Genomic DNA, 26,002 nt, shown 5'->3' on the forward strand with positions numbered 1-26,002 from the left:
CACGGGACGACGGCACAGAATGAACTGTGTCCAAGACGTGTTTTAATAATATGAGAAAATACTTGTATTCATGTATTTGACAAATATGTATTTATATTTGGGAGCTACAAATCTAGTCGAATACTTTTATGTGCACTAAAACGTATCCAACGTTTGTCTCGGAACCTTTACCACCATTTGAGTTTACGGGGAACTGTTTTGCGGTTACAACAAAGACGCACGTTAGGCTCGAGAAAGGGCATATTTTGATGTCATCATGTTCAGATTCTTATCCCGCACATTACATGCGGCTCAAAAATCATCAGTGAATATATCTGGGTCGCGCATTTCTTTAATAGATTGTGACACGGCTACAGTTTTAGTTTGGAGGTGAGTTGCTTTTTGCTATGCATCTTTATTGAGGGCAGTATTTACCATTATAATTTCATAAATACTACAGGTTTGACGTATTGATCCTTCAATGCATATACATTACTACTTACTGATGAATGCAGCCTGCGACTTCTTACTTTTGACATCACAATGTTTTGCTTTTCTCATAGGGTGTCCAGTGTTTGTACGGCCAAATACCTAAACACAAGCTCGGTGAAATTATGTGACAATGCACACAATTCCAATAAAACAGATAAAGAGCCTGACCCCACAGAAACGGTGAGTGAACAACCAACACAAGATTCCACTGAAGTCAACAAACAGGATGAGCAAAATCTTGGAGACAATATTAAGAAGGGTGGTGCTCAGGGAAACGAAGCTTCGTCTGTTGCAGCCAAGAGCGGAAAGGAGAATCTTCTTGAACTTCTCGGAGCTATGAAGGTGGATGTCACTAGCAAAAAGAGGCTTAAAAATGTGAAAGTTAAGCAAGGTGTCTCACATCCTAAGTCCACCCCAGCCACTATGGAGAGCACCATTAGCATGTTTCAAAAGGCTTCAGATGAGGCTTCAGCCCAGACGTGAGTTTTTTTCCCATCATTTTCTAAACTGCTAATTCACGACAGCAACAATGCAGTGTGTTTTAACATTTCTGTCTTTTCTTTGCTTTTAGTCAGACACTGAATCCAGAACTGCTTGCAGCTGCTTCCGCTGCTGCTTCCACGTTTCCTAACCCCGTTCAGGCAGAGTCTGAACTGCTCAAGCAACTGAGACAGCATGAGTCCATCACCGAGGCTCACAAGAAGGGTGACGTGAACAACCTGGGGTACTTTAGCGTCAATCATATCATCAAATTCGAACCTAACACTCATCAACCACCACATTATTTTGCAGTTGTACACTTGTTTGATATTAACCCAAGGATCTTTGGGTTTCTTAGAGTGCTTATAGCTGACATGAAAGTGGGAAAGAAATCCAATCGACAGAATGCTTGGCCAGCCAATCAGATTCGGTTTGATGACGATGGGCGGGGCTACACACACGATCGAGGAATCACTGCAGAGCTGGACAGCGTTCGGAAGAAGTAAGTTGTTTGATATGGGACCAATGTTGTCTTCAGGTAATGCTGAAATGTTAACGTTTATTTATTTTTAGGAAGAACCTGTTCACCGGTAGAAGACTCAACATCTTCTCATCCACCACTGATGAAGACAGAGTAGATGCAACATTTGGTGATTACTTAAACGCACTCGTGCACAGGGAGAACATGCAAGCCGAGTTTGAGTTGAACAGGCCTTACTCGTTTTTACCCCCAATTTTCACACTAAGCTGCTTTTTAGCTCGACCAACCCTGTGGGATGCCGACTTTGCCAACCAGCTGGCTTCTTCTGTGAACCAAATGCCCCGAAATGCCTTTGAGGAGATGATTCAGTGGACCAAAGAAGGGAAACTGTGGCACTACCCAATTGACAATGAAGCAGGTGAGTTCATAACAGCTGTAACTATGTAGAGGAAACAATGAATGACCGTGGTCGTTCCTTTCATCAGGCCTCGAGGAGGAAGCCAGCGTTCCTTTCCATGAACATGTCTTCATGGAGAAACACCTGGAGGAGGGCTTCCCCAGGCAGGGGCCAGTGCGACATTTCATGGAGCTTGTGGTGACCGGTTTGTCCAGAAACCCTTATCTGACCGTCCAAGAGAAGAAGGAGCACATTTCCTGGTTCAGAGACTACTTTAATCAAAAACAGGATGTCCTCAAAGAGGCTGAGGTTTACCTAAATTAAATTCGGACATTTTTATGTCATTTCAACATCTCTGAAACAATAAGAAAGGACCCTTTTTAGAAAGGACAAGATTGTGTGCAGAAGATCAAATAATGTAAAGGAGCATATATGGAATACATTCAATCCACAATCCTCATTTGTTTTTATTGGAAATTTCCCCTTACGAAAAGAGGTAGAATGCATATTAGTGAAAACAAACAATCTAAAATCTGTGTACCACAGAGGGAAGCGTGTCAAGTAATGTACAATGAGCAACATTCAAATAAGTTGTTTTCAGATGTAGTCTAACATCATTAAAATAACATCATTAATGGATGTTTGCTTATTATTTGTGGATGGGATGAATTGGTTGAACGTCAGTGTTTAAGGGGCTGTTGAGAACCGTCTGTCATTTTGATTGATGACGTTTTTCTTGGCAGGCAGTTAGATAGGTTTATGTTGGCATGTAGCATCCTCAGCTCATTTACAGTACATGTTTTTATAGCGCTTCAACTGTGTGCCCTTTACGAGGAAGTGCTTTTCAAGTTAAAAACATATGAAGAATGTGGTTCCATAGTGGTCATTCTCTGCTTTACTTATTAAGCTTGCTCAAGGAAGAGCTTGACATTTGAAAACACTCCTGTTTCCACATTTCGTTCACTTTTCCTTAAACATGTCCATGGGTGGCATGGTGAAATGTTGGCAACCTAATTGCAAGGCAAATAAGACTGTTTACACACCTGGGCAGACAATAATGTTTGAATCTAAAAAGTGCGCAATAGCTACTGTGCGCTGGTTTATTTAATATGTACCACAAGGGGGCAGCACATATAGAGACTGACAATCATTGATGATGATGATGATAGAACTTTATTCATCTCACAGCGGGGAAATTTACTTGTCACAGCAGCGTACAAGAGTGCAAGAATACAACTGCCAAATTCAAAAAAGGATAAATAACAGACAAGGACAAAGACAAGTGCCACTAGTAGCGGGAGAGACGAAACACAATTTTATCAGGCGCCACGCATTCACCTTTACACAGTCATGAATATGAACTGATCTCACGCCACCTGCAAGTCAAGCGAATGAACCGCTACACGGATGGATAAAATATTCAGTACATCATATTTTTATTACTAATATCGTAAAACCTTTTTGTCCATTCACAGCCCTTATAACACATTTTTAAAACTTTGTAATTTGGATATCAACCACTTTACTGTGATTCAAACAGTAATATTCATGCACTTTCCATTTTTGGGATTCATTTTAGTCTTTTTGCATCAATTATTGCATTCAATTGCATGAATATGCTTGAAGTAGTTGTTTCCTGGCAGACACAACAAAGGTGAAAAAGTTATGAATTGTTATCAATCTCTGTCTGGAGCTGTCTCATAAGAGGAAGATAGTCACATTGTAGAGGTGTATGTTGAGCCTGGAGTAGTTGTCCTCTGGCATCCAGTGATATTAAGACCTGGGAATTACAAAAATACAATCAGACACAATTTGCGGTGATGATAAAAATAACGCTATGACGAGAATGCATTCCATTCCTTACCTGTCGCAATGCATCCTGCTGGATGTACAAACTCAAAGTTGCAATGGCGGCCTCTCTCACTACATTATGGGAATCTGTGCATGCGGCTCTCAGAAGTAGTCTGGACACGCTTTCTTGCAGCAGCTCGGAGATAGCGCCTTGAACATGTAGCAGGTTTCCCAGAGCTGCGCAGGCATGGTGACGAGTGTGGGCATTCGGGTCAGAGGTCAGTGACGCCAGTGCGGCTCCCGTCATCCTGGCTTCTTCCAGCCATGGTCTCATCTCATCATCACCTGGCTTGTCTATATTCTCCCTGCTTGAACCCCTGTGTGCTTCATTGTCCTTCATTATTAACCGCCTTCCTGCGTTAGATGCAGCTTTCACCGCAATATAACCTAACCATTTGCCAACTGACAAGCAAGCCACCTGCCGCACATGCACATTAGAGTCCTCGAGAAGGTCTATCATGCTTTTAAAAATGATAACTCTTAAATTGGGCAATTTGGGTGACCTGAATGGATATAAATTTCCCAAAACTTTGCATGTGGCGGCCTTGATTGGGTCATAAGCATGAGTGAGCGCCTGCAGTAACACGGACGATTCAACGTGAAGCTGGAGGTGACCGGAGTGAGGGCAAAAACGGCCGAGGAGGTATAACAGGGAGAGGAGCTCTACGGCAGAGTCCCCGAGCTCATCTCGCTGAAGCAAATCAGAGAGCAAAGAACTTGCAGTTCTGGGCGGTGTCTGCTGACCCGACGGACTGAGTGCCGGTGCAGAGAAAAATCCACGAGCAGCTTTACCGAGGTGGTAAACAAAGCGTTGACGGTCGCGCAGCAACAAGCGGCGCAGAAGTGACAGTGGCAGCTCCACTAATGAAACAGGAAGCGTTTGAATCACCTACCAAAATAGAAAACAACACACATCAAAATATGCAGATAAAAAAAGAATACTCCAAATAACAGGGAGAAATATCCAAAATAATGAGATGTCTGATATGAGTATTTTGCAAATGTCATCCTTCGTTGCGTCACTGGATTATGATCATTTCGTCCCGAAACAAAATGAGCGTTGACATAGATTATATCTCCTGTGACAAAATCCTAAATTCACATTTTGTACTGTTATTTTTTGCTGTTGTGTTAACATCAGGATGCACTAACCTGCAGAAGCCCTTTAACCACACCGCAGCTGTCATACAAGTGCAATATTCTAGAACTGGTGCATGAATTCAAGTCCAAAGCAAATGGAAGGCACAGGAAGTGGCAGCTCAACTCGATGAAGCTCTCGCCACTAAAACCCTCCTCCAACGGACCTGAATGGCCCTCTGCAAATATACAACTATTGGGGGGGGGGGGGGGGGGTTAGTTTTAGTGTTGCTCTACGCTGGCAAAAATGAAACAATTTGAAGTCATCTGAAGGAATCATCAACACCAACCATTCAGAGCTCAGCAGCCAGCCAAGAGTGTATAGAAATTTTGAGTTGCTCTCAGTAAAGAGGGAAATATACCAATATGGATCCTTGGAGAAGACCAACAATGAGACAGACATAAGAAAATGCAGACCTGAAAAAAAAACATGGAAAATGACAAGAGTATTTTCCGAGATAAGAGATTTGCTTCATTAATTGTGTGTGTTTACCATTTGCTGAACACAAATCTATGTCTGGCTTGGTCTTTGCCAGCGCAGTGCCAATCCCTTCCCAAAGGTGATTTAATATGAGTGCATCCCAACATAAAGAGGCATCATCATGCTGTGAGGAATATTCAAAATGATTTGGGATTGTGCTCAGTGGGGCCGAGTCCCATTTAGTCATTTGTGACTATTTGCCGAGATGGCACGTTCACACTCTAGATTTACTGACCTCATCCACCGTGTGGAATAGCAAGGCGAGGAGGCCGTCACAGAGTCCCCGACCTGGCGGGAGTGGAACTTGGAGCTGTTGAAGTAGAACATTTTTCTGTCCAAAAAAACCTTGAAATAAAAACTTTCTCACATTGTTTACCTGACGTGAACCACTGACAAGTTCTTTCAGCAAGGAAAGCAGCCTTTTCACATCAGCTTGAACAGCAATGTCATGCTGGCTCAACACAGATAAAATACCTGCAGCCAGAGGCTTAAGGAGGAAAGGCAATCATGTGACCAAATAATAAAGGACAACCGTCTTTTTACTCATTGAGTACTCACGGCTAAGGGATTGAGTTCCTCTTGGTTAAGGATGGTCATGAAAGGCTTGATGAATCGTTCGGGTCTACATGCACAAATATTCAATGAGTTAATGTGCAGTGGTTATAAAACATTTTTTAAAATAGGTGACCCATTTGAACAGGGGTGTGTAGAGTTTCTAGATCAACTGTAAACCACAGAAGGAAAATTGATGATCAAACCTATTTTCTGCTCTTAAGCTGTCATAGTTTTTGTCCCAGTAGATCAGCAGCACAACAATCATTTCTCCAAGTGTTGGCAGACTCCACGGTTGCTGCCCAGTAAAATGATGGACAGAATTTTGGATCTTATGACATTTTTATCAGAATAAAAACTAGTCATTTACAGATCTTTTTAACTCCCACCTCAGTAAAACGTGAGTTTTCCACAAAGTCGTGAACTAAGTCAATGAGAAGACTTGGCAGTCCAAGTTCACTGCCAATGTGGTTCCTAATGGCAAGGTCAGAGGTCAGAATCAGGTTCTGTAGGACCTTGAGCGGAAGGTGAATGGACCGAATGTCTTTCAGCACACCATCATCTAGCTAAACAGAGAACCAAGACTAAAATTAATGTGATTACATGAAATTAATTTCATGTTCAGTTGAAAACCGCACCAAATTACCTGCTGCTTAAATGCTAAAATTGTGGATTTCACTTTAACAATAACAATGCGGTAGTTTAATGGGTCTTGCGTTTTTCCGCTTGGATCGGATTCCTCAACAAGCTTCAACCAAAAATCCTCACTATCAGCTGCCTGAAAGAACAAGTTTACACCCACAGATGTTAGTTTCATGACACTCAGGTCTTTTCAATTAGCAAAGAAACAAACTGATATAAATTCATTGGCCTTACTATGGAACTTGACATATGTGCAATGACTTCAGGTTTGTTCTTGAGTGTCCTTTGGATTAGTCGTGGCCCGACTTCTATGGAGGGGAACTCGCGTTCGTAGTCCTGACTGATTGGACCCCTGAAGAAACAGTAAGTACAGTACACAATCTAGTCTACTAAAATCTTGTGTAACATACAAACAGTTCACAAAGACCTTTTTTGCAGGGTGCCAGTCTGAGTCCTTGGAAAAGCACTTAAAGGGGCTTTAAAAGATGACTGAATTGAGGCTACAGAGGTGTCACCAGGGGGCGCTACTGTCAACACAGACTTGGTCTCTTCACTTTGCAGTTCATCCATCATATTCTGTAAAATAATACAAACAGTTTTACTGTTGTTTTTAGATGGTTAAAACAACGTACTTACTTTAGCACTGTCAGATGGTTTCTTTGTGTTACTTTTGCTCCTCTGCTCTTTGACCTTTCTCAATATTTTGCTCTCCCCAGAGTTTAGCGATGTCTTTTCTGCCATTTGTTTCAGTTTCAGTGCCAGCATATCTGGGTCAGGCGTGACTGTCAGTGGACTGAAAACACCTGTGTCTGGAATCACTGCCAACACATCAATATATTAAGTCCCCGTATTAAGGACAATATACTGCGTAAAAACAGCACGTCACCTAGAACACCATCAGCAACAAAAGGATGATGGAGGAGCTCTGGCCATGACAGTCGCTTCTGAGGGTCTTTCGTCAACAAACCTTTCAGAAAACTCTGGAGGGTGAAAGTATATCAATGCGCAATATAAATTGATATGATAACTAAAGCTGCAGTTGTTTTGTACCATGCATGTGCTGCTCATAGTGTCTGGCCATTTGATGGGGTCTTTCACAATGAGCTGCACCAGATGGAAAATAGAATTGGTGTAGAATGGAGGCACCCCTGTGAGGAGTTCATAAAGGATGCAGCCCAGGGACCAGAGGTCAGCGGTGTGGTCATAAGGCTTCTCCGCAACTAACTCAGGGGACATATAAAGTGGTGTTCCCTTGATAGAAGTCAGCACCATGGTGGAGACACTCATTGCCCGAGCAAACCTAATAAAAACATTGCATCACATTTATTTTATGCAGATTACATATAGTCACATGTCATTGTGTTGATAAGCGTACATACCCAAAGTCACATAATTTCACCACACCGTTTTTATCAAAGAGGATATTTTGTGGTTTCATGTCTCGGTGCAGGATACGGCGGGAGTGCAAATAATATAACGCTGACACGAGCTGGCAGGCAATCTCACAAACCTTAAAAATGTAAGAAAATAAAAAAACAATCTTAAAAATGAAATTGTGGTACCATTCATGTCAGATGATGCTAGTACCTGACTTTCTGGTAAACTGCCATCATCTTCAATAATCTGGAACAACTGACCCTCTGCATACTCGGTCACAACCACAACCTAATAGAACGGGTAAATTATTAGTTGAAGTAGTTGAAGCAGTCTTCTATACCAGTCGCGTGCAGGAGGAATGGCAATTAAATGCTGTTCCACTAGATGGCAGAAGGTTGACTGTGAATCCACCTGTTGCCATTCATAGGGCAGAATAACAGTTTGGGGTTCACTAATCAGGTTCACATTTCACACTATGTAAATTTGTGAGTAACGTGAGACAAGATCATCCTTGTTTCAGCATTGATATACGATTTTTCAATAGTAAAATACAGTACGGCTCAAAGAATGGGAAACTTGCGCTGGTAGAGTAAGAACACACCTCTGTTTCGGTTTCAAAGCTGTCATAAAATTTCACAATGTTTGGATGCTGAAGGTTACTTATTATTTCAATTTCCTTCTTTAGACTTTGCAGTTCTTTGTTTGAGCGACCCATCTTTGGCATGAACTTGAGAGCTACCACCTGGACACGGATGGAAAACAATGTTCGTTATTTTGGGGGGGGGGGGGGAAAGTTTGCAAATAAAAAATTTCGAAAGCAACTTACTTGACCCGTAAATTTCTTCATCCCTTTGTGAACGCGACCAAACGAGCCCTCTCCCACCAGTTCTAAAACGTGATACGAATTCATATTTTGCAGATGAGCTTGAGCAGATGTTGATCAAATGTTAACGTGAATGAAATTATTCACTACATTAAAAAATGGAATATAGTATACACGATTGGCTGAAATTGACGTCTTAGCGCGGCTGCAATTTTGTATGTTTGACAGGATCATTACAACTTGGGGACGCTGAATTTGGAAAAAAAAATCCTGGTGTAAAAGTCCAGCTGCCGACTTACAAAAGCTCCGATATACAATTTCAAATAGAATTGTCTTTGATAATTAACATAAAAAATTCTTTACGATTGTCATTTCATGGTTTAATTTGAAATTAGGTTTAATTTGATATTTGTTTTACGTTTGAAGGTGAGAAATAAAATCTGGCTTTTTTATGGGCAGCTGTTACAATTGGGTCCATAGCCTAGCAACAGAGCACGCGTTCCTAGCAACAGGCTCAAACTGTAAACAAGTCTGACAGATGTTTTTTGTCTAAATTTTCTTGGATCAAAAATAAAATATAATAAAAATCAAATCATTATAAAGATTACTCGTCTTTTTATGCCCCCGTTGGTGATACATTCAAGCTTGTTTTTGAGAATATCTAGTCTCTGTCATTAGAACAATGCATTTGTATAGCATAACGATAGGTCGTATTTCAAATGCAAGTCTTTTGAAAATCATGGGATACAAGTGTGGGTTAAATAGAGTTTGTTACGGTTACATGGTATGCTAGAATAGGGGTATTCAACTGGTTTTGTCCAAGGGACCACCATTATAACCAAGAAGCAACTCGGGTATCACTGCTATGGTGGAATATTTTATTTTGCACTAACTATACAGGTTATTTATTTACATTTGTATGTCTATTTTGAGAATCACAGCTACATTTGACATAATTTGGATGGTAAATGATTCACAAAATTAGCTGGAAAATAAATCTCGCCTGTCACGCGGATGACCGGGGGTAAATCAAGTGTAAATTGACTTGAGGATTGGACCCACCACCTTCAAGGTTGAAATCTATTACTCTATAACCAAGCCACGCCCCTTGTAATTTTGCTTGGGGGGAGGTGGGGCCTGTTCAAGTATGCTACACTTGGTGAAAATCCAAGACGACACACAAGGCCAGGCCCTACTTGGAGAAAAATCTAAATATAAAATGCCTCGGTCAAGGACACTTTGACATGATCATGAGGTTTTAGGATTACCACTAAAGGGCCGCAGACCACTGTTTGACAATAGCTGTGTTAGTGGACTGTAGTACTTTTAATATCCACTAGATGTCGCAGATTTATCATGTCTGTACAGGAATAACTCATCCCGGACATGCACATGTATGGGAAACGTCCACGCCATCCTTACTGCTTCTCATCAAATCTTAGAAATTTTTGGATAACACTTTTAATTGACTCAGTACGAGAGATTGAGCCAAGCCAATATAAAAAGTCATGTTTTGCACACATCCTTAGTGCCATTTTGTTAAAAGTAGCAAGCTTTTCCAGACAATTAATAATTTATGACAACCCGGGATTTCTCTCAATTAACTTTCAGTTGTCTGATGAGAGGAAGATAGTCACAATCACAAGGTGCATGCTGTGACGCCCGAAGAAGTTCCTTTTCAGCATTTAGGGACAGCAGAACCTTGACATAAGACAGAGAGGACATGAATGGACCAACCTGCATAAATCATGAATTTTGTCTACAAAATTCAAGAGATAGGTAGGCAACAATTAAGTAACAGGGTTGACTTGTGCTGTTCATTTCTTACCTCGAGCATTGAGTCCTGATGTGTGTACAAAATTAAAAGTTGCAATGGCATTTTCTCTCACTGCCTTGTGGGAATCTGTGCAGGCGGCTCTCAGAAGTAATCTGGACACTCTCTTCAAGCAGCTCAGGTATGGCACCTTGAACATGCAGCAGGTTTCCCAGAGCTGCACAAGCGTAGAAACGAGTGCGGGCATCAGGGTCAGAGGTCAGTGACGCCAGTGCGGCTCCCGTCATCCTGGCTTCTTCCAGCCATGGTCTCATCTCATCATCACCTGGCTTGTCTATATTCTCCCTGCTTGATGCATGAGTGGCACCCGTCATTCTCGTTTTTTCAAGCCACATTCTCATATCGCTATGATCCAACACATTCTTTGCTATCCCAATGGCTGTCTCTCGGCTTGAACCCTTGTTTTCATCACTGTCCTCTTTTAACCAGTCCGTATTGTTGCAGACATTTCCATTGGGCCTTTCTACTTTCAACTTTGCCTGCACTGCAATATGACCCAACCATTTGCCAACTGACAAGCAAGCCGCCTGCCTCACCTGCACATTAGAGTCCTCGAGAAGGTCAATCATGCTTTTGAATATGTCCGGATGTAAATTGTGCATATTGGGGGACTTGAATGGACACAACATTCCCAAAGTCTTGCATGTGGCGGCCTTGATCGGTCCATAAGAGTGACCGAGCGCCTGGAGCAGCACGGACGATTCAAGGTAAAGCTGAATGTGACTCGAATTGGAGCAAAAACAAGTGATGAGGTAGAACAGAGAAAGGAGTTCTACAGCAGAGTCCCCGAGCTCATCATGCTGCAGCAAATCAGAGAGTAAAGAGCTGGCGGTTCTGGTCGGTGTCTGCTGACCCAACGGAGTGAGCGCCGGTGCAGAGAAAAAGCCGCGAGCAGCTTTACTGAGGCGGGAAACAGAGCGCTGACGGTCACATAGCAACAAGCGACGTAGAAGTGCCAGTGGCAGCTCCACTAATGAAACAGGAAGAGTTTCAATCACCTGGCAAAATAGAAAACAGATGTCAAAATCGTCATCAAACAGAAAACTACAAATTTGATGTTCTTTGCCAATTACAAAGACATGTCTGTGCATTCGTGAGCCCTCTGTCATCTTTTGTTGCAATGATGTTTGCTGTTTGCTGTGCCAGGAGTCCAAAAATAAGAGCGTATACCTGCAGAAGCCCTTTCGCAACGCCACAGCTATCATACAACTGCAATATCCTGGAACTGGTGTGTGAAGTCAGGTCCAAAGCAAAGGGAAGGCAAAGGAAGTGGCAGCTCAACTCAATAAAGTTCTCGTGTTGAAGACCCTCTTCAAGTTTCACTGGACTGCCTTCAGCAAACCAAGGAAGACTAGAAAAAGCAGACTCATTGCAATGATTTATATTCGAACTTGAAATGCAAAAATAAAATAATCAACACAAACCATTCAGGGCTCAGCAGCCAGACAAGAGTGTAAATAAATGTTGACTTGCTCTTAGAATAGAGTGAAAGATATGAATATGGATCATTGCAAAAGACCATCAGGGTGGCACACATGAGGAAGTAAAGTCCTGAAAAAATAAAACACAAACAGGTAAGTGAGCTGTGAATCTTTTTCAAATCATCATGTTTTTTACCATTTGCTGAACAAAAGTCCATTTCTGGCGTTGTCCAAACTAACGATGTTCCAGTCCTTTTCCAAAGACGATAAAATGTATGTGGATCCAAACATGAAAATCCACATCCATGCTGTTAAGAGTGATTCAAAACAAGCATAGTTAAGAGCCACGGATGTTTGACAACCTCTCCAAATGTCATCTACACAAGCATTTTTTGTTGGCTGACCTCAGAGAGTGTGTGCACAAGTAAATACAGAAGACCGTCACAGAGCCCCCCGTTTGACAGGAATGCAAATTGGAACTTTTGAGGTGGCGAACATAGACAAACATGGAACAAGCAAAATGTCAACTAATATCCAGCAGATTTCACATTACCTCCGAAAAACAGATCACTTACTTGATGTGATCCAGATACGTGCTCTTTCAGCAAGAAGCCGAGCATGTCCACGTCAACATTGACAGCAACCCCGTGTCGAGCAAAGAGGGACAAAACGGAGGCCGACAGAGGCTAAAGGAGAACAAAGTCAATAGTCAACTAGCCACTTAAGTGGCCCAAAAAAAAAAATTTTTGAATTTGAGAAACAAATATGATCTAAATAACATTGTCATTCTCAGAGGCCCAATGACGTATTCGTACAGAATCTGCATCTGATACTTACAACTAAAGGACGGAGGTTAGCTTGATGAAGAATTGTCACAAAGGGCTTGATCAAGTCTTCAGCTCTACAGGTAGAGAATGAACGAGTTTCAATAATGCGGGACTGCCACCTCGACATAAACAACACCATTGTAAAGAAAAATGAATGCTTAACCTATTTTCTTCCTTCAGCCAATCATTGTTCATGTCCCAATAGAGCAACAGCACAGCAATCATTTCTCCAAGGTTTTGGAGACTCCACGGCTGCTGCTCGGTAAAAGGTTCAACAAAAGATTCCATGATAGTATTCGGACATTCTTATATTGGATGTTAGTGACTGAATATTTCTAATGACCACCTCAATGAAGTGTGAGTTCGCAACACAATCATGAATCAAGTCGAAGAGGAGACATGGCAATCCAAGTTCACTGTTAATGTGGTTTCTCAGGGCAAGGTCAGAGGTCAGAATCAGGTTGTGCAGGACCTTCAGCGGGTAGCCAATGTGGCCCGTGTTTTTTAGGACACCATCACGCAACTTAGCAGAGAAAACAAAATAAAATGAGTGTGATTCCATCAATTGTGTCATTCAAAAACAGCACCTAATTACCTCTTGCTTCAACACTAAAATGGCGGATCTCAGTTTGGAAATAATGGTACTGTAGTTGAACTCTTCTTGGTTTTGTTGGCTTGGATCTGACTCCTCAAGAAGCTTCTCCCAGAATTCCTCACTGTCAGCCGCCTGGAAGAATGAAAAATGCATTTTCAGCGATCTACCATGACGTTATGAGCAGTGCTGGCGAACAATTTCATGTATTACTGTGGAACGTTTGCGTGTCCTTGTCTGTAGTCGTGGCCCAACCTCTACTGAGGGAAACTCTCGTTCATAGTCCCGACTGATGGGACCCCTGGAGAAATCATACACACAACAAAAATGACCAATGTAGAGCTGGAAAAAAATAATAATGCTAGCTCCACTAGTGTAGCAAATGCTAGCTCCGCCAATAAGGTTTAGTTACTTGAGCCGAACCTGTCTAATTGACTTGACGTAGTCTCAATTTGGTTGCTTTGATCAAAACTTGGAGGTGCAAAGGTTGAATTATCTGAGGCGATATCAACAGGGGCGGATGAATCCAAAAGTTGCATTACTGCCGCTCCGCAATCTCCTTCAGATTCCACTCCATCCCTCTTTTCCTGTTAGACAGATCATCCTTTTTATAAATTCACATTTCAAGTCATCTTTTTCTGGAATGTGTTGCTTTAAAATATGTATCTGGTTCACATTAGCGCTGTCTACCACTTTCTTCATGTTGCTTTTGTTTCTTTGCTCCCGAAGCTTTCGAAATATTCTCTTCTCTCCAGTGTCAGTTGACGTCTTTTCTGCCATTTGTTTCAGTTTCCGAGCCAACATGTCTGGGTCAAGTGTGGCTGTTAGAGGACTAAAAATAGCTTCGTCTGGAATCACTGCCAACACACCGCTGTGTTAGTACCACACGAATGCCAGGTTAATTTTTAATTTTTTTATGTTGTCACCTTTAACACCATTAGCAACAAAAGGATGATGCAGGAGGTCTGGCCATGACAGTCGCATCTGTGGGTCTTTGATTAACAAACCTTTCAGGAAACTCTGGAAGAAAAATACAATTATTTCAATTTGCACTTTGCGTTGACAAAATAACACTACAGCTGTGTTGTACTTTACACGCGCTGCTCATATTGTCTGGCCACTGGATGGGGTCGCTCACGATGAGCTGTCCCAATTGGAAGATGGAATCGGCACGAAACGGTGGAATTCCTGTGTGGATTTCATAAAGAATGCAGCCTAGCGCCCAGAGGTCGGCCGTGTGGTCGTAAGGCTTTTCTGCCACCAACTCGGGGGACATGTACAGTGGCGTTCCCATGATTGAAGTCACCACCATGGTGGAGATGCTCATTGCCCGAGCAAACCTAGTCAAGAAATCGTGACGTCATTTTAATTGTAACGTCTCATAAGAAGAGTGGAAGTCAAATCATATGCGTACCCAAAGTCGCACAGTTTCACCACACCGTTTTTATCAAAGAGGATATTTTGTGGTTTCATGTCTCGATGGAGAATACGGCGGGAGTGCAAATAATACAGAGCTGACACTAGCTGGCAGGCAATCTCACAAACCTTGGGGAAAGCAAAATGATGAAAGGTAATTCCGTCATCTGGAATAGGGGCATGATTATGTGTGGCATTCTATTACCTGGCTTTCTGGTAAGCTCCCATCAGCTTCAATGATCTGGAATAACTGACCCTCAGCATACTCGGTCACAACAATTACCTGTGAAAAGCAGGAAGCAGCTTTTGTGTAGTAAACATGTTCAGGGTGTGTGAGAGAAACGTACCTCGGTTTCAGTTTCAAAGCTGTCAAAAAGCTTCACAATGTTAGGATGCTGAAGGTTACTCATAATATCGATTTCTTTCTTTAAACTCTGCAGCTCTTTATTGGAACGTCCCATCTTTGGAATGAACTTCAGAGCTACTACCTGACGGGTACGCAGACAAAGAGAGGACTGAACCAGGGTGAATCATTTCAGTTACTTATACTACGATAAATCAACTTACTTGGCCTGTAAATCTTTTCATTCCTTTATGAACTCGGCCAAAGGAACCCTGCCCCACTTGTGCCAAAACATGGTAGGAATCCATCTTAGTTATGTTGTTAGACTGGGAAGTGAGACATAGACAAGTAAGTGGAGTCAAAGGGCCTACATCACAAAGGCGACTCTCTTTTCTGTTTGCCATCGATATGTTGCAATGCCATTCAGCATCAAAGCCACATATGTTTTATTTTTAGAGAACATCACTAACAATGCAATGCTTGCCAAGATAGTTTGGGCCAATGAAACCTTTATAGCCATTATGTCATTCGACTTTGTTCCACTTGGGAAATGTACAATATTTGCACTAAGACACAGAACAAGTTCTTCTGGAGGGGTTCTTCAATTGACCACTAGAGGTCAGACGACAGCTTTTGAAATAGTTCAAGAAATAACCCATGTTGGAGTTTGAGCTTGTTGGTTTAGAATGGGTGAATTAAATATAAAGTTGGAAACATTCTTGAGGTAAATATGCCAAACATACAACAGTCACAACATTAGGTATAGCTGCACTTGCATCAGAGCTGTGTCAATGACTTTGCCATTACAAAGATAACACTGTGTGTCAAAAAAGTATGAGTAGTAGCCAATACTAATTTTAACCAGCAATAGCCAATTTATAAGTCCACTTTCTGACATTTCAGTGCGTTAGCATAATGACTGTTTTTTGTGGCGCATATTTCCAATAGTTTTACATCTAGTTCTTGAAAAAAATGGTTAAATTCGTGATGGAAAGCCGTTTGAGGATTTCTTCATAAACTTTTCCTAATTCAAGTTACATCTTAAGCTCCACTCCTTGTCATACTCACGAGAATGGAGGACTCAAATGTTTAAAGCACTGGACTGGATCCTCTAGTCTAGTGACTCAGCCCTGTCCACGACAATAGACTAGAAGAGCACGTTGCATCCAATGAGTGTCTCCTCCAGCGGACTGCCCCCTCCAAAAGTGAGATAGAGTTTCCATCATTTCACACAAGACGAAAATGCATAAAGTGCACTGAAGGCAGCAGTGGAGCGAGCACACAGGTGCAGGCCGGGAATGGGTCAGGATCAGGAGGAATTTGCACTCTTGTAGAAAGACGCCTGCACATTGGATATGCTCTCCCTGAGCTTTTGGTCCTTGCATTCCAAGTTGAATGCAAACATCGTCATGTTTGTCAGAACAACGTGTCTGCTCCACGTCGTGGTATCGCTATCCAGACTGGTTCGCTGCATGGAAAGTGAACTTTGCTTCCCGTTCATCCTGGACACGCAACAGCAGTATAATGACAACGACGTGGATGCGCTCCACGGCAAATGTGTGCTAAGAATTCAAGCTTTCCACCAGGAATTAGTGGTGGATTTACGGCAAGATTCCAACTTCATTGGCCCATATGTGTCCAGCCAAGACGCACCGTGGCTCTCCGGTACGGACGTCACCATTGAGCTGAGTCGCTGTTTTTACTCCGGTTATGTGAACGCTGACCGGTTTTCGTATGCAGCCTTAAGCCTGTGTAAGGGCGTGCAAGGTGCATTTGGCTACCAAGGCTGGGAGTATTTTATCAGCCCGGTGCGTAACGCCACCGCGAGCGCAAGCGGTGCGCACGTCATCCGGCGCAGAAACAGCGGCAACCTGAAGCCGAATTCCACTTCCAGGTGCGCAGTCAACAGTGTCATAAGTCATCACGTCGCGCAGATGTTGGGGAAATACAAGACCGTCGAAGATAACAACAATGTGACTGAAACCATCCTGAGGGGCACGGGGAGAAGCAAACGCTTTGCGTCGGTTCCCAGGTACGTGGAGACGCTGGTGGTGGCGGACCAGACCATGGCTGAGTTCCACGGAAACGACCTCAAACATTACCTCTTGACACTCATGTCAGTGGCGGCCAGGCTTTACAAGCATCCGAGTATCCTCAACTCCATCAACATAGTCGTCGTGAAGATTTTGGTTATATCCGATGTGGACAAAGGACCCAAAGTGTCCGGGAACGCAGCTCTGACGCTCCGGAATTTTTGCACTTGGCAAAAAAAGATGAATAAGAACAGCGACAAGCATGCAGAATATTGGGACACAGCGATCCTCTTCACAAGACAGGTAAAATTGATTACATGGAGGTGGGCTACATCTCAATAAATTGCACTTATATGTCTAGACAAAAAAAAAAAATCTCGTTTGCAATAGCTCGTATCTTGAAAATTTCCTCAGTCAAGGAACTTGCACCTCAAGGCACCGCTGTAATTGTACCTTCTGCCATCTAGTGGAGGCACATTTAATTGTTCTGCCTGTTACCATGGTTGGCATTGCTGATCAAAGATACATTACCTACTGTAAATAAGTAATTTGTCCAAGTCCATAAAGCAATGCACACAATGCATGGCTGGATTTGTTTGGTGTTGATGAGGTGAAAGCCTTGACCTCAATTCCACCAGATCTTTGAGCCAACATGCCCTCATAATGTAACTTTGAAGCTGGTTTGGGGGCCAGGATTAGGAATACAACATGATACATGATCCACAAATGCACCTGTAACTTCACCAAGGCAGAGCATCAGCACCTTCTGGGGTGCCCCCGTTGGTAGTTTCTCATAACCGTTCCCATTTCTGCTCCAGCTGTGTCCCCCCCCCAACTTGCCTGCTCCTGATTAAACAGGGACCTAAGGGGAAAGACAGGAGGAGGAGGTATAATGTAGGTTGTTCACATTTGTTACGTCACATGGAGTTTATGCCCCACCTGCTCAATCCTAGTCAGAAACCTCCACTTCTTCCCAGCTGTAAGTCAGACCACATCATGTAAGCACATCCGTATTCATTCACTTCATACTTCCTGTCTGCTTAAAGAGTTGAATTACTGGTATTGTGCACTTTCCATCACAATACTTTAGGTACCATCGGTCTCACTTCCGGCAAATAGCAAAAAGCCAGGTGGTTTTTGAGGAATGGAAACACTGACATGTTTCTTCTCAAATATAACTTGCAAATTGTATTTACGTTGCGGCAATACACCAAAAAGGCAAAATGAGATGACAGATGTGGGAAGTAGGTCATTGCGGAGAATCAACCCTTAGCCCCCTTTTTGATTCTTGCCTCTATTTTCTTTTCTCACTAATGACCAAACCATCTCATGAACACATCTGGAGTTAATTTGCACCGCCGAATAATTTTGGTTTAGTTCTTTATTTGCAAAAATTTTGTTCGAGCATAAAATGTCATGAAAGTGTACATAAGCTATGTATGCAACAGCTGCCCCGAGCCTTTTTTTTTTTTCCTTAGTGTATGCAAAGCAAGAAGGAGTAGGCAGCCGGGCGGTACTGTGTGGTTAACGTTGTCGACTTGTCCTGTGATTAGGAGGCTCAGTCAAGTGCTCCGAATGGATCCTCGCTAAGATTAGACTTTGGAATCGTGTGGTGACAGAAAAAGGCCATTTGGAAACTGCTCATGCAAGAAAATGCAATGATTGGAGACCAGTGCCATGACGTCACATGGGACCATGTGCTCCAAACGCTAGGCAGCCTCATTTAACAGCGGAGGGAGAGAGAAAGTTTGCTCTTCTGACAGGACAAGAAACAAATATTGAGGGAAACAGACGGGGTTTAAACAAACCATCTTGAGTAGAAAAACATCTTTGGGATTGCAAACAAACAATCTGTTGTAAATATCTTCCACACTTTTGGGCCAGTTCGCTTGTTGCCAGGGAGTTTTCCATCAATCATCTGGACGATTGACAAAAGTCTCGAGACACATTTCTTAATCAATAACAACGAAGGATTCTTTCACAGAGTTTTGTGTGGAATAATTTAACTTTTGGATTGAAGTAGAACAGAGATTGCGAGCCAGGCCCCCTCTCGGGTCCAACGTTAGTCACCCCTGACCTCAGACATCTGGATGAATGGACAAAAATTTCCAGAGACACATTCTGAAATCTTGTAGAAAGCCTTCCCAGAAAAGTGCAAACTGCTGTAACTGCAAAGGGGCCCGACCATCTCAATACTTTTTGCTCCTATTTTCACATTTTCCAAGGAGTCCCAATAACTACGCTAAGTGCATAAAACTGGGAAAAAATCATTTGAATCATATTTTATATTTGTTATTTGAATGTTTGATTATCCAGGACTTGTGTGGGGCTTCCACATGCGACACCCTTGGAATGGCCGATGTCGGCACCATGTGCGACCCAAAGAGGAGCTGCTCAGTGATCGAAGATGACGGTTTGCCTTCGGCCTTCACTACAGCTCACGAGCTCGGTGAGCCATACCAGCTTCATGAATCACACATTAGCCAGCGTGCCACCAGGGAATTGGGGCTTGCTGAAAAAAAAAACCCATCATCACCACTGAAAAATATATCATTTGACAATCAGGGCTGGACTGGCCATTTAGAATACAGGACAGATGCCCAGTGGGCGTAAGTCAAAATGCTCGAGTCAATATTTGGTGCCAGTCCAAGCACACATACACTGGCAAAATAAGCAAAGTCAAAGACAACATGTGTCATCGGGTTCCCTCTCTGCAGGACACGTCTTCAACATGCCGCATGACAACGTGAAGGCCTGTGAGGACGTGTTTGGCAAGCTGCAAGACAACCACATGATGTCTCCCACACTCATTCAGATCAATCGCACCAGCCCGTGGTCGCCCTGCAGCGCTGCCATCATCACTGAGTTTCTGGACAGTGGACACGGTGAGTTACTATGCACGACCCTCTCCAAACACTTTGGATTGATGTAAAACCAAAAGTGGAAATGATCACAAGCTGTTTTAATGGCCCTTCAGGCAGTGAAATATTTGAATGATGATCACATTCATAAAACACATGTTCCTTTCGAATGACTATTCTGTTCACAGTAGCATTGCCAGTGAAGGACATTTGCTGTTTTTTTTTTTCTCCTCATCTGTACAATCATTTCAGTTAAATACACGGCTCAGTGTTTGCATTCATGCATTCTTCCGAAGAGCAAAAATGGACCCAGACTGTTCTCCAACATCCCAGACCACAGAGCTCGGCCTCGGAGTGATGCTAAAGCTTTATTTTAAAAACTGCTCCACATCTGTCCCAAATTAGTGGCTTTGTTTGGAGGAGCGTCACCACAGTGGTTTGGAGAGCGCAGCTTTAACCAGCCTGTGTTTCCCATACAGGTTGAGTCGAGACTTTTGATTCATGCTCTGACAACTGGAGAGCAAGAACCAGTCAGGATTGCATTGGGTTTCTTCAGAATGACCCTTTTCTCCACATTTTTGACACTAAGTCTAATAATGTTGTAACATGGCTTCTTGGTGCCATCGCTCGTAAATCTTCACTGACAGAGCAGCCTGGAGATTGAAAACATGCCACGGCATGTTTGAGACAGTTTACACATGCCGTGCTGCGGCCATGATTATTTTCAGGACAACCTCAGACACTGTTTTGGGCAATACGCTTTGGAAGTTGATGAAAACGTTTTTTCAAATGATTTAAATTTGCAGTGTAATAGGAGGAAACAATTTAACACTCGGTTATGGCTGCTCCATTTGTGGCCTTTTCAAAAGGACAATTTCCCTGCTAACATCCTAAGCTATACAATTTGATGCATTTTGGTAAATTCCTCCCGCAGGCAGGAGTGATTAAAAACCTTCTACAGGAATCTCTTTTCGATTGATAATAACCTTTAATTTTTTCCAAACACCTGCTGGTCCAACTCTTCCTATTATTATCTAGTTCCTGGAAAGGTGCCTGAGTGTCCTTTCTTGAAACTGCAGCTCAGCTTAATTTGACTTGTATCACTAAATGGAACATTTAAAGCTATTAAAAACCAATTGGAAAGTTTGGGAAGTATACTTACACTGTAATTAATTTAATTTCAGCGTGAGGGGAGAAATTTCCGACAAGAGCTTACAGATGAAGGGGTCGGGGCGGGGTTCTGTGTGGTATTCCTCATAGTACATTGCTGCAAGCCACCCACCACCAATTCATGATTGGTCTCGAGTAACTTCTCACGGAATTGTGTCCATTTGGTGGAATAAAACGTTTGTTGTTCAAGACAACAACTGATGATGAGAATTTTTTCCAGGGGAGTGTTTGTTGGACCAGCCCCAGAAACCATTAGGCCTCCCCAACGTGCTTCCCGGAGCATCGTACCTCCTGGAGCGTCAGTGCGAGCTTGCCTTTGGCGAAGGTTCCAAGCCCTGTCCCTTCATGCAGCCGCCATGCGTCCGCCTGTGGTGCACAGGCAAGTCCAATGGCCAGTTGGTGTGCATGACTCGCCACTTCCCCTGGGCGGACGGCACCCACTGCGGAGAGGGCAAAGTTTGTGACCGAGGCATCTGCTCTCCCATAGAAGAGCAAACTTTAAAGGTAAGGGTTAAGAAACTTCAGGGACAAGAGGGCTGACTCAGACAAACAATGTGTGTATTTTCTAGGTGGATGGTCGATGGGGCAAGTGGGGTACGTTTGGTTCCTGCTCACGCACGTGCGGAGGCGGCGTCCAACTGGCCAAAAGGGAGTGCAACAACCCCCTTCCCTCAAATGGGGGCAAGTACTGCCAAGGGGTTCGGGTCAAGTACCGCTCCTGCAGCCTGAACCACTGCCCTGCCACAGGTTTCAATTGCTCAAAAACGACATCAAGTTTCCTCCTTAAGAGGGTTCCAGTTCATCATCTTGTTTGCGCCATCTCTCATCTCTGTGCAGGCAAGACTTACCGCGAAGAGCAGTGTGAATCCAGAGGCCGCGGTTTCAGCAGCAACCATATTGCCCCTTCTGTGGTGTGGGTGCCCAAGTATTCTGGAGTGAGTGTCGAAGACAGGTGTAAACTCATCTGCAGGGCCAATGGAACCGGCTACTTCTACGCTATGGCACAGAAGGTAAGAAGCTATATATTCATTACAAGGAAGGAAGGAAGGAAGGTCACACAAATACCACAATAAATATGTCTCCCTTCAAACATACTTCTTCGGAGGGGCAAGGGGCTCCGCAAAGCAAAACAAAACAAAGATTTACAAACTGGAGGTGGTTAAATGGGGAAAAGAATCCTGGAAAAAAAAGTCTGAAAATAATAAATCAAAATCTTAAAATAACAAAATAAGTCAATTATCTGGCCTGGCTTCTGGGGCAAGCATATTTCAAGGGAGGCCCCGTCCATCACCGCCAGTGTTTATAGTATGATTCCAACTTTTTTCATAAATCCAACCAAAAAAAACACAATTCATTCTTTCAGACATTTAGACAAGATTTTGAATTTTCATGAATCCATCCTATCCAATCAGATCAACAGGCATCTAAGCTTGACGAGCAGCCAGTGTCTCTTGCTGGGACCAGATGGGAGGGAAGTGAAGTGAAAACCATAAGAATCTTAAACCAGGACATGCCACACATTGCTCCAACACAGTAGTCGTAACCGCATTATCGAATCTCTACACTTACATGCCAAACCTACAAGTTAACAGCTGTGTTATTTCCTTTTCCTTGCACTATTACATTTCAAATGGTTTCCTTTTTTTGCTTTATTGAATTTTGAATGTCTTTTTAGGGCCTGCTTCCTTTTAGTCTGTTTATCTCTTTACTGAAAAGATTTTCACGATTACATTACATTACATTATCGAATGGCAGGCTGTCATCCCTTTCAACTTTAGCTTTTAGGGATTCACATTTCCACTTTTATAAATAGGATTGTCAAAACTCATGAGTGTATATTTCTTTTCATCACTCCACACGCCTTGTAACGTTACCGCATCAGGATAAGTATAAGGATGTGAACAATGTGGCCGAAAATGATTTCATTTGTGAGCAATGTGAATTCATGTGAGCCTCTGAGGGAAAACAGCAATGCATGGGACGATGGAGAGGAATGGAGGGGGGTTTATCTCCCTGAGATAATATGGGTGTGGAGTGAGTGTGAGCAGCCGTGAGAGAAAGTTCACACTACATCATACTGAGTTAAGAGGACATGAACACTCAGGGGACATGTAGCACTCAATCATAGAGCAGCTGCATGCTTGTTCGAAACATCTGAACCGAATATCATTTTACGCCACATCCTGTTCCACGACTTCGTGGAAATACACTCATCTCAGCTTTTAGAAATGATTGCCATATAATAATAACACCTAAAAATATAATCACGCCACGTAGAAAGTGAAATAGCGCATTTTGGGTGCTGTGTTTAATGAGCGGTCTCCTCCAACTTGCACACCACAGGTTGTGGATGGAACCCCGTGTTCCCCGGACTCTACGGGTGTGTGCGTTCAAGGAAAATGCATTAAGGCTGGGTGTGATGGAAAAATTGGATCAACCAAGAAGTTTAACAAATGTGGAATCTGCGGCGGTGACAATAAGAACTGCAAGAAGGTCTCAGGACTCTTCACCAAGCCTATGTGAGTACAGTAATCCCTCAATTGGACAAATTTGCCGATTGGGTGGGTGGGCCTATGGGGGTCTAGAGAACATATGGCCAGCTATTTACCTGTTCCGAATGATCTTTTTTGCTCTTTGCATACTTTAGAAACCTATAAAAAAGATTGTTGAGAAATCTCCAAGATAACTGTCTGTGTGGTGTTATGCAGGCATGGCTACAACTTTGTGGCGATGTTGCCAGTGGGCGCAACCAACATCGACATCCGTCAACGCGGCTACCAAGGAATGTTGGGTGACGACAACTACTTGGCGGTGAAGAACAGCGAGGGTCATTATCTTCTGAATGGCGACTACGTGGTGTCAGCCGGCGAGAGGGACATCATCGTTAAAGGCACTCTGCTGCGCTACAGCGGCACCACTGGGCTCTCAGAGACCCTCCAGTCTGTAAATACCCTGAGGGAGACACTCACTGTGGAAGTGTTGTGCGCGGGCAATTTAACGCCCCCTCGCCTACGCTACTCCTTCTACATAGCCCGGCAGAGCAACAAAGAGGACAAGACGCAGAAGAAGGAGGAGCGAGTGAAATCCCACAACAGCGTTTTGGCTGATGACAGCGTGAAGGAGACTCTAAAGAAAGCTTACAGCAAAGAGGAGCCCCTCCTGGTGAAATGGACAGCGGCAAACTGGGACGAGTGCTCGGTGAGCTGCGGCAACGGTTTCCAAAGGCGGATGGTGCAATGCTTGAGGACGGACGGCAAGCCGGGAATGAACTGTGATCCTTCCAAAAGGCCCTCGGCCACCAGAGCTTGCGGAGACCCGTGTCCAGGGTGGTACGCCGGCCAGTGGTCCTCGTGCTCCGCAACTTGCGGGAAAGGCTTTAAGAGACGACCACTGCACTGCAAAGCCCAAACGGGACACTTGCTTCCCAGGGACCACTGCAGTAGCTTACGGAAACCTCAGGAGCTGGACTTCTGTAAACTCAAGCCTTGCTAGAGACTTGAAAAGCTTGAGTATGACTGAACTTGATTCAACAGCTCTTTTCCACACACTCTCTCCTGCGTCACGAGACACTTGCACAGAGGAGCCCAAATAGATGGTATTATGCATTTCCCCTACCATTTAAAGCAAACCACCTGAATCCTCTTCTGACAGCACAATAACATTGTACAAAGTTACTATGAAGCTAACTATAAAAGGTTCTATTATTGTTGAGTTCAATTATTTAAGAGTTGACATATGTTAGTAAGCAATTTATCTTACGTATGAGTCTGAAACCCATTTAGTGTCACATTTAAAAAAAAAAAGAAGTATTTTTAAGACAATTGTGTAGCCTGCCAGGTGCATGAAAACAATGACAACAAAAAACATTTTCATTTTCCAAGTGAATCCTTTATAACAAATCCCAAATCACAATCGGATGTCTTTCTTCCTTTTCTAATCGGTAAGGGAGCTGTATTAATTAAATGACGCCACTTTTTCCACCCTGTCATCATCTAGAGAAAGCCACAAACAATACTAAATACCTGCGCTGTAGAAATCAATTTTTTCCCCAATTTCGTCACCGTCAGTCACTGCCAAAGATACCGCACCACTTTCTGTGCACTCACAGTTAAACCTTGTCAATCGATTATATTCTAGTTATATTTGTGAAAAGAGCCCACTATGTCTTATACAACATCCTGCCACAGGATGGATACTTTTATAGTCAGGCTTTGATTTTCTATTTTTTATGATTAATTTAGCAACTTTTGCACTTTGTACAGCAAAAGAAACAGATGACTTATATGGGCTGTACTGTATACTATGTATACATTTATTCAGCTCTGTGCAAAATTTCATGTAAATACTTTAAAATCCTTTTCCCTTTTTTTACACACAACTGAAATGTCTGAATATATTTATTCCAAATAAAGCTTTGAATGAAAAGTTTACAAGTTTTGCATGTTTATTTACATGATTAATTACGCTGGTTCTGTAAACCAGTTAAAGATGAATGAGAAATTCTAAAAGTGTCATTTCTCACAGATGCTCTTATTCAGCCTCTAAGGGCGTTTTTTTTCCCTTAAATAACATTTTTGAGAGAAGTGTAGATACATCACTATAAAGGCTCAATAGTCTGACCTACATAAGAGCAGATGAAGGAGAACCTGGAGGGCAGCCAATGGACATATTTGTTTGCTCCCCCAATGGTCTCTTGCCTGACCGAGTTCACGCTCAGATCTTGCTGCAGGTTTGATGACATTTATTGTATAAGACAACTTACCAAATAAAAAAATCAAATACTCCCAGCAAAGTTTTGAATTTGCAACTGTGC

The 26,002-nt window shown here is 42.9% G+C and overlaps 4 protein-coding genes across 5 annotated transcripts; 2 read left to right on the forward strand and 2 right to left on the reverse strand.

Annotated features, from left to right (window-relative positions):
* Nucleotides 1-191: 191 nt before the first annotated feature.
* Nucleotides 192-2,468, forward strand: mrps31 (mitochondrial ribosomal protein S31). The gene is made up of 7 exons (XM_037269740.1): nucleotides 192-369; nucleotides 543-950; nucleotides 1,043-1,195; nucleotides 1,310-1,453; nucleotides 1,525-1,601; nucleotides 1,710-1,850; nucleotides 1,918-2,468. Exons 1-7 carry the CDS (start codon nucleotides 257-259, stop codon nucleotides 2,151-2,153), a joined length of 1,272 nt encoding a protein of 423 aa, XP_037125635.1. The 5' UTR covers nucleotides 192-256; the 3' UTR covers nucleotides 2,154-2,468.
* Nucleotides 2,469-3,241: 773 nt separating this feature from the next.
* On the reverse strand, nucleotides 3,242-8,970 carry LOC119133499 (serine/threonine-protein kinase 36-like). The gene is made up of 20 exons (XM_037269397.1): nucleotides 8,696-8,970; nucleotides 8,471-8,611; nucleotides 8,080-8,157; nucleotides 7,872-8,002; nucleotides 7,543-7,792; nucleotides 7,379-7,472; nucleotides 7,129-7,310; nucleotides 6,920-7,068; nucleotides 6,727-6,844; nucleotides 6,497-6,628; nucleotides 6,240-6,416; nucleotides 6,057-6,148; nucleotides 5,857-5,920; nucleotides 5,675-5,785; nucleotides 5,534-5,608; nucleotides 5,311-5,422; nucleotides 5,108-5,234; nucleotides 4,833-5,010; nucleotides 3,694-4,569; nucleotides 3,242-3,609 (listed from the first exon to the last, which is right to left on the reverse strand). The coding sequence occupies exons 1-20, from the start codon at nucleotides 8,777-8,779 to the stop codon at nucleotides 3,493-3,495; spliced, it is 3,288 nt and encodes a 1,095-aa protein (XP_037125292.1). The 5' UTR covers nucleotides 8,780-8,970; the 3' UTR covers nucleotides 3,242-3,492.
* A 1,025-nt stretch (nucleotides 8,971-9,995) lies between these two features.
* LOC119133500 (serine/threonine-protein kinase 36-like) lies at nucleotides 9,996-16,321 on the reverse strand. 2 transcript variants are annotated; one of them, XM_037269399.1, is made up of 22 exons: nucleotides 16,194-16,321; nucleotides 15,350-15,451; nucleotides 15,130-15,270; nucleotides 14,988-15,065; nucleotides 14,781-14,911; nucleotides 14,457-14,706; nucleotides 14,293-14,386; nucleotides 14,042-14,223; nucleotides 13,790-13,953; nucleotides 13,580-13,667; nucleotides 13,370-13,501; nucleotides 13,121-13,297; nucleotides 12,938-13,029; nucleotides 12,785-12,848; nucleotides 12,523-12,633; nucleotides 12,352-12,426; nucleotides 12,144-12,255; nucleotides 11,951-12,077; nucleotides 11,697-11,877; nucleotides 11,063-11,524; nucleotides 10,521-10,683; nucleotides 9,996-10,393 (listed from the first exon to the last, which is right to left on the reverse strand). In XM_037269399.1, exons 2-22 carry the CDS (start codon nucleotides 15,431-15,433, stop codon nucleotides 10,371-10,373), a joined length of 2,931 nt encoding a protein of 976 aa, XP_037125294.1. In that variant the 5' UTR covers nucleotides 15,434-15,451; nucleotides 16,194-16,321; the 3' UTR covers nucleotides 9,996-10,370. The 2 variants fall into 2 exon arrangements, with proteins under 2 accessions (XP_037125294.1, XP_037125293.1); XM_037269398.1 differs by having other exon boundaries at nucleotides 10,521-10,732; nucleotides 10,820-11,524.
* Nucleotides 16,322-16,368: 47 nt separating this feature from the next.
* LOC119133501 (A disintegrin and metalloproteinase with thrombospondin motifs 15-like) lies at nucleotides 16,369-25,619 on the forward strand. Its single transcript, XM_037269400.1, has 8 exons — nucleotides 16,369-17,461; nucleotides 19,475-19,607; nucleotides 19,876-20,043; nucleotides 21,410-21,693; nucleotides 21,759-21,936; nucleotides 22,027-22,199; nucleotides 23,533-23,708; nucleotides 23,898-25,619. The coding sequence occupies exons 1-8, from the start codon at nucleotides 16,481-16,483 to the stop codon at nucleotides 24,679-24,681; spliced, it is 2,877 nt and encodes a 958-aa protein (XP_037125295.1). The 5' UTR covers nucleotides 16,369-16,480; the 3' UTR covers nucleotides 24,682-25,619.
* Nucleotides 25,620-26,002: the final 383 nt, after the last annotated feature.

Source organism: Syngnathus acus, chromosome 14, assembly GCF_901709675.1.
Source record: "Syngnathus acus chromosome 14, fSynAcu1.2, whole genome shotgun sequence".
In the NCBI taxonomy this organism is placed as follows: Eukaryota; Metazoa; Chordata; class Actinopteri; order Syngnathiformes; family Syngnathidae; genus Syngnathus; species Syngnathus acus.

What these genes read in the sequence shown, in the direction of transcription:
- mrps31 (XM_037269740.1), top strand. Translation starts at nt 257, where the DNA reads ATGTTCAGATTCTTATCCCGCACATTACATGCGGCTCAAAAATCATCA. An exon ending in CTGGACAGCGTTCGGAAGAA is followed by an intron (nt 1,454 to 1,524) that starts GTAAGTTGTTTG and finishes ATTTATTTTTAG; the next exon opens with GAAGAACCTGTTCACCGGTA. An exon ending in CCCAATTGACAATGAAGCAG is followed by an intron (nt 1,851 to 1,917) that starts GTGAGTTCATAA and finishes TCCTTTCATCAG; the next exon opens with GCCTCGAGGAGGAAGCCAGC.
- LOC119133499 (XM_037269397.1), bottom strand. Translation starts at nt 8,779, where the DNA reads ATGAATTCGTATCACGTTTTAGAACTGGTGGGAGAGGGCTCGTTTGGT. An exon ending in GTGAAATTATGTGACTTTGG is followed by an intron (nt 7,793 to 7,871) that starts GTATGTACGCTT and finishes TGTTTTTATTAG; the next exon opens with GTTTGCTCGGGCAATGAGTG. An exon ending in ACTGGCACCCTGCAAAAAAG is followed by an intron (nt 6,845 to 6,919) that starts GTCTTTGTGAAC and finishes CTGTTTCTTCAG; the next exon opens with GGGTCCAATCAGTCAGGACT.
- LOC119133500 (XM_037269398.1), bottom strand. Translation starts at nt 15,433, where the DNA reads ATGGATTCCTACCATGTTTTGGCACAAGTGGGGCAGGGTTCCTTTGGC. An exon ending in ATATGAGCAGCGCGTGTAAA is followed by an intron (nt 14,387 to 14,456) that starts GTACAACACAGC and finishes TTTTTCTTCCAG; the next exon opens with AGTTTCCTGAAAGGTTTGTT. An exon ending in TTGCGAAAGGGCTTCTGCAG is followed by an intron (nt 11,525 to 11,696) that starts GTATACGCTCTT and finishes CTATTTTGCCAG; the next exon opens with GTGATTGAAACTCTTCCTGT.
- LOC119133501 (XM_037269400.1), top strand. Translation starts at nt 16,481, where the DNA reads ATGCTCTCCCTGAGCTTTTGGTCCTTGCATTCCAAGTTGAATGCAAAC. An exon ending in GTTTCTGGACAGTGGACACG is followed by an intron (nt 20,044 to 21,409) that starts GTGAGTTACTAT and finishes AATTTTTTCCAG; the next exon opens with GGGAGTGTTTGTTGGACCAG. An exon ending in TAGAAGAGCAAACTTTAAAG is followed by an intron (nt 21,694 to 21,758) that starts GTAAGGGTTAAG and finishes TGTATTTTCTAG; the next exon opens with GTGGATGGTCGATGGGGCAA.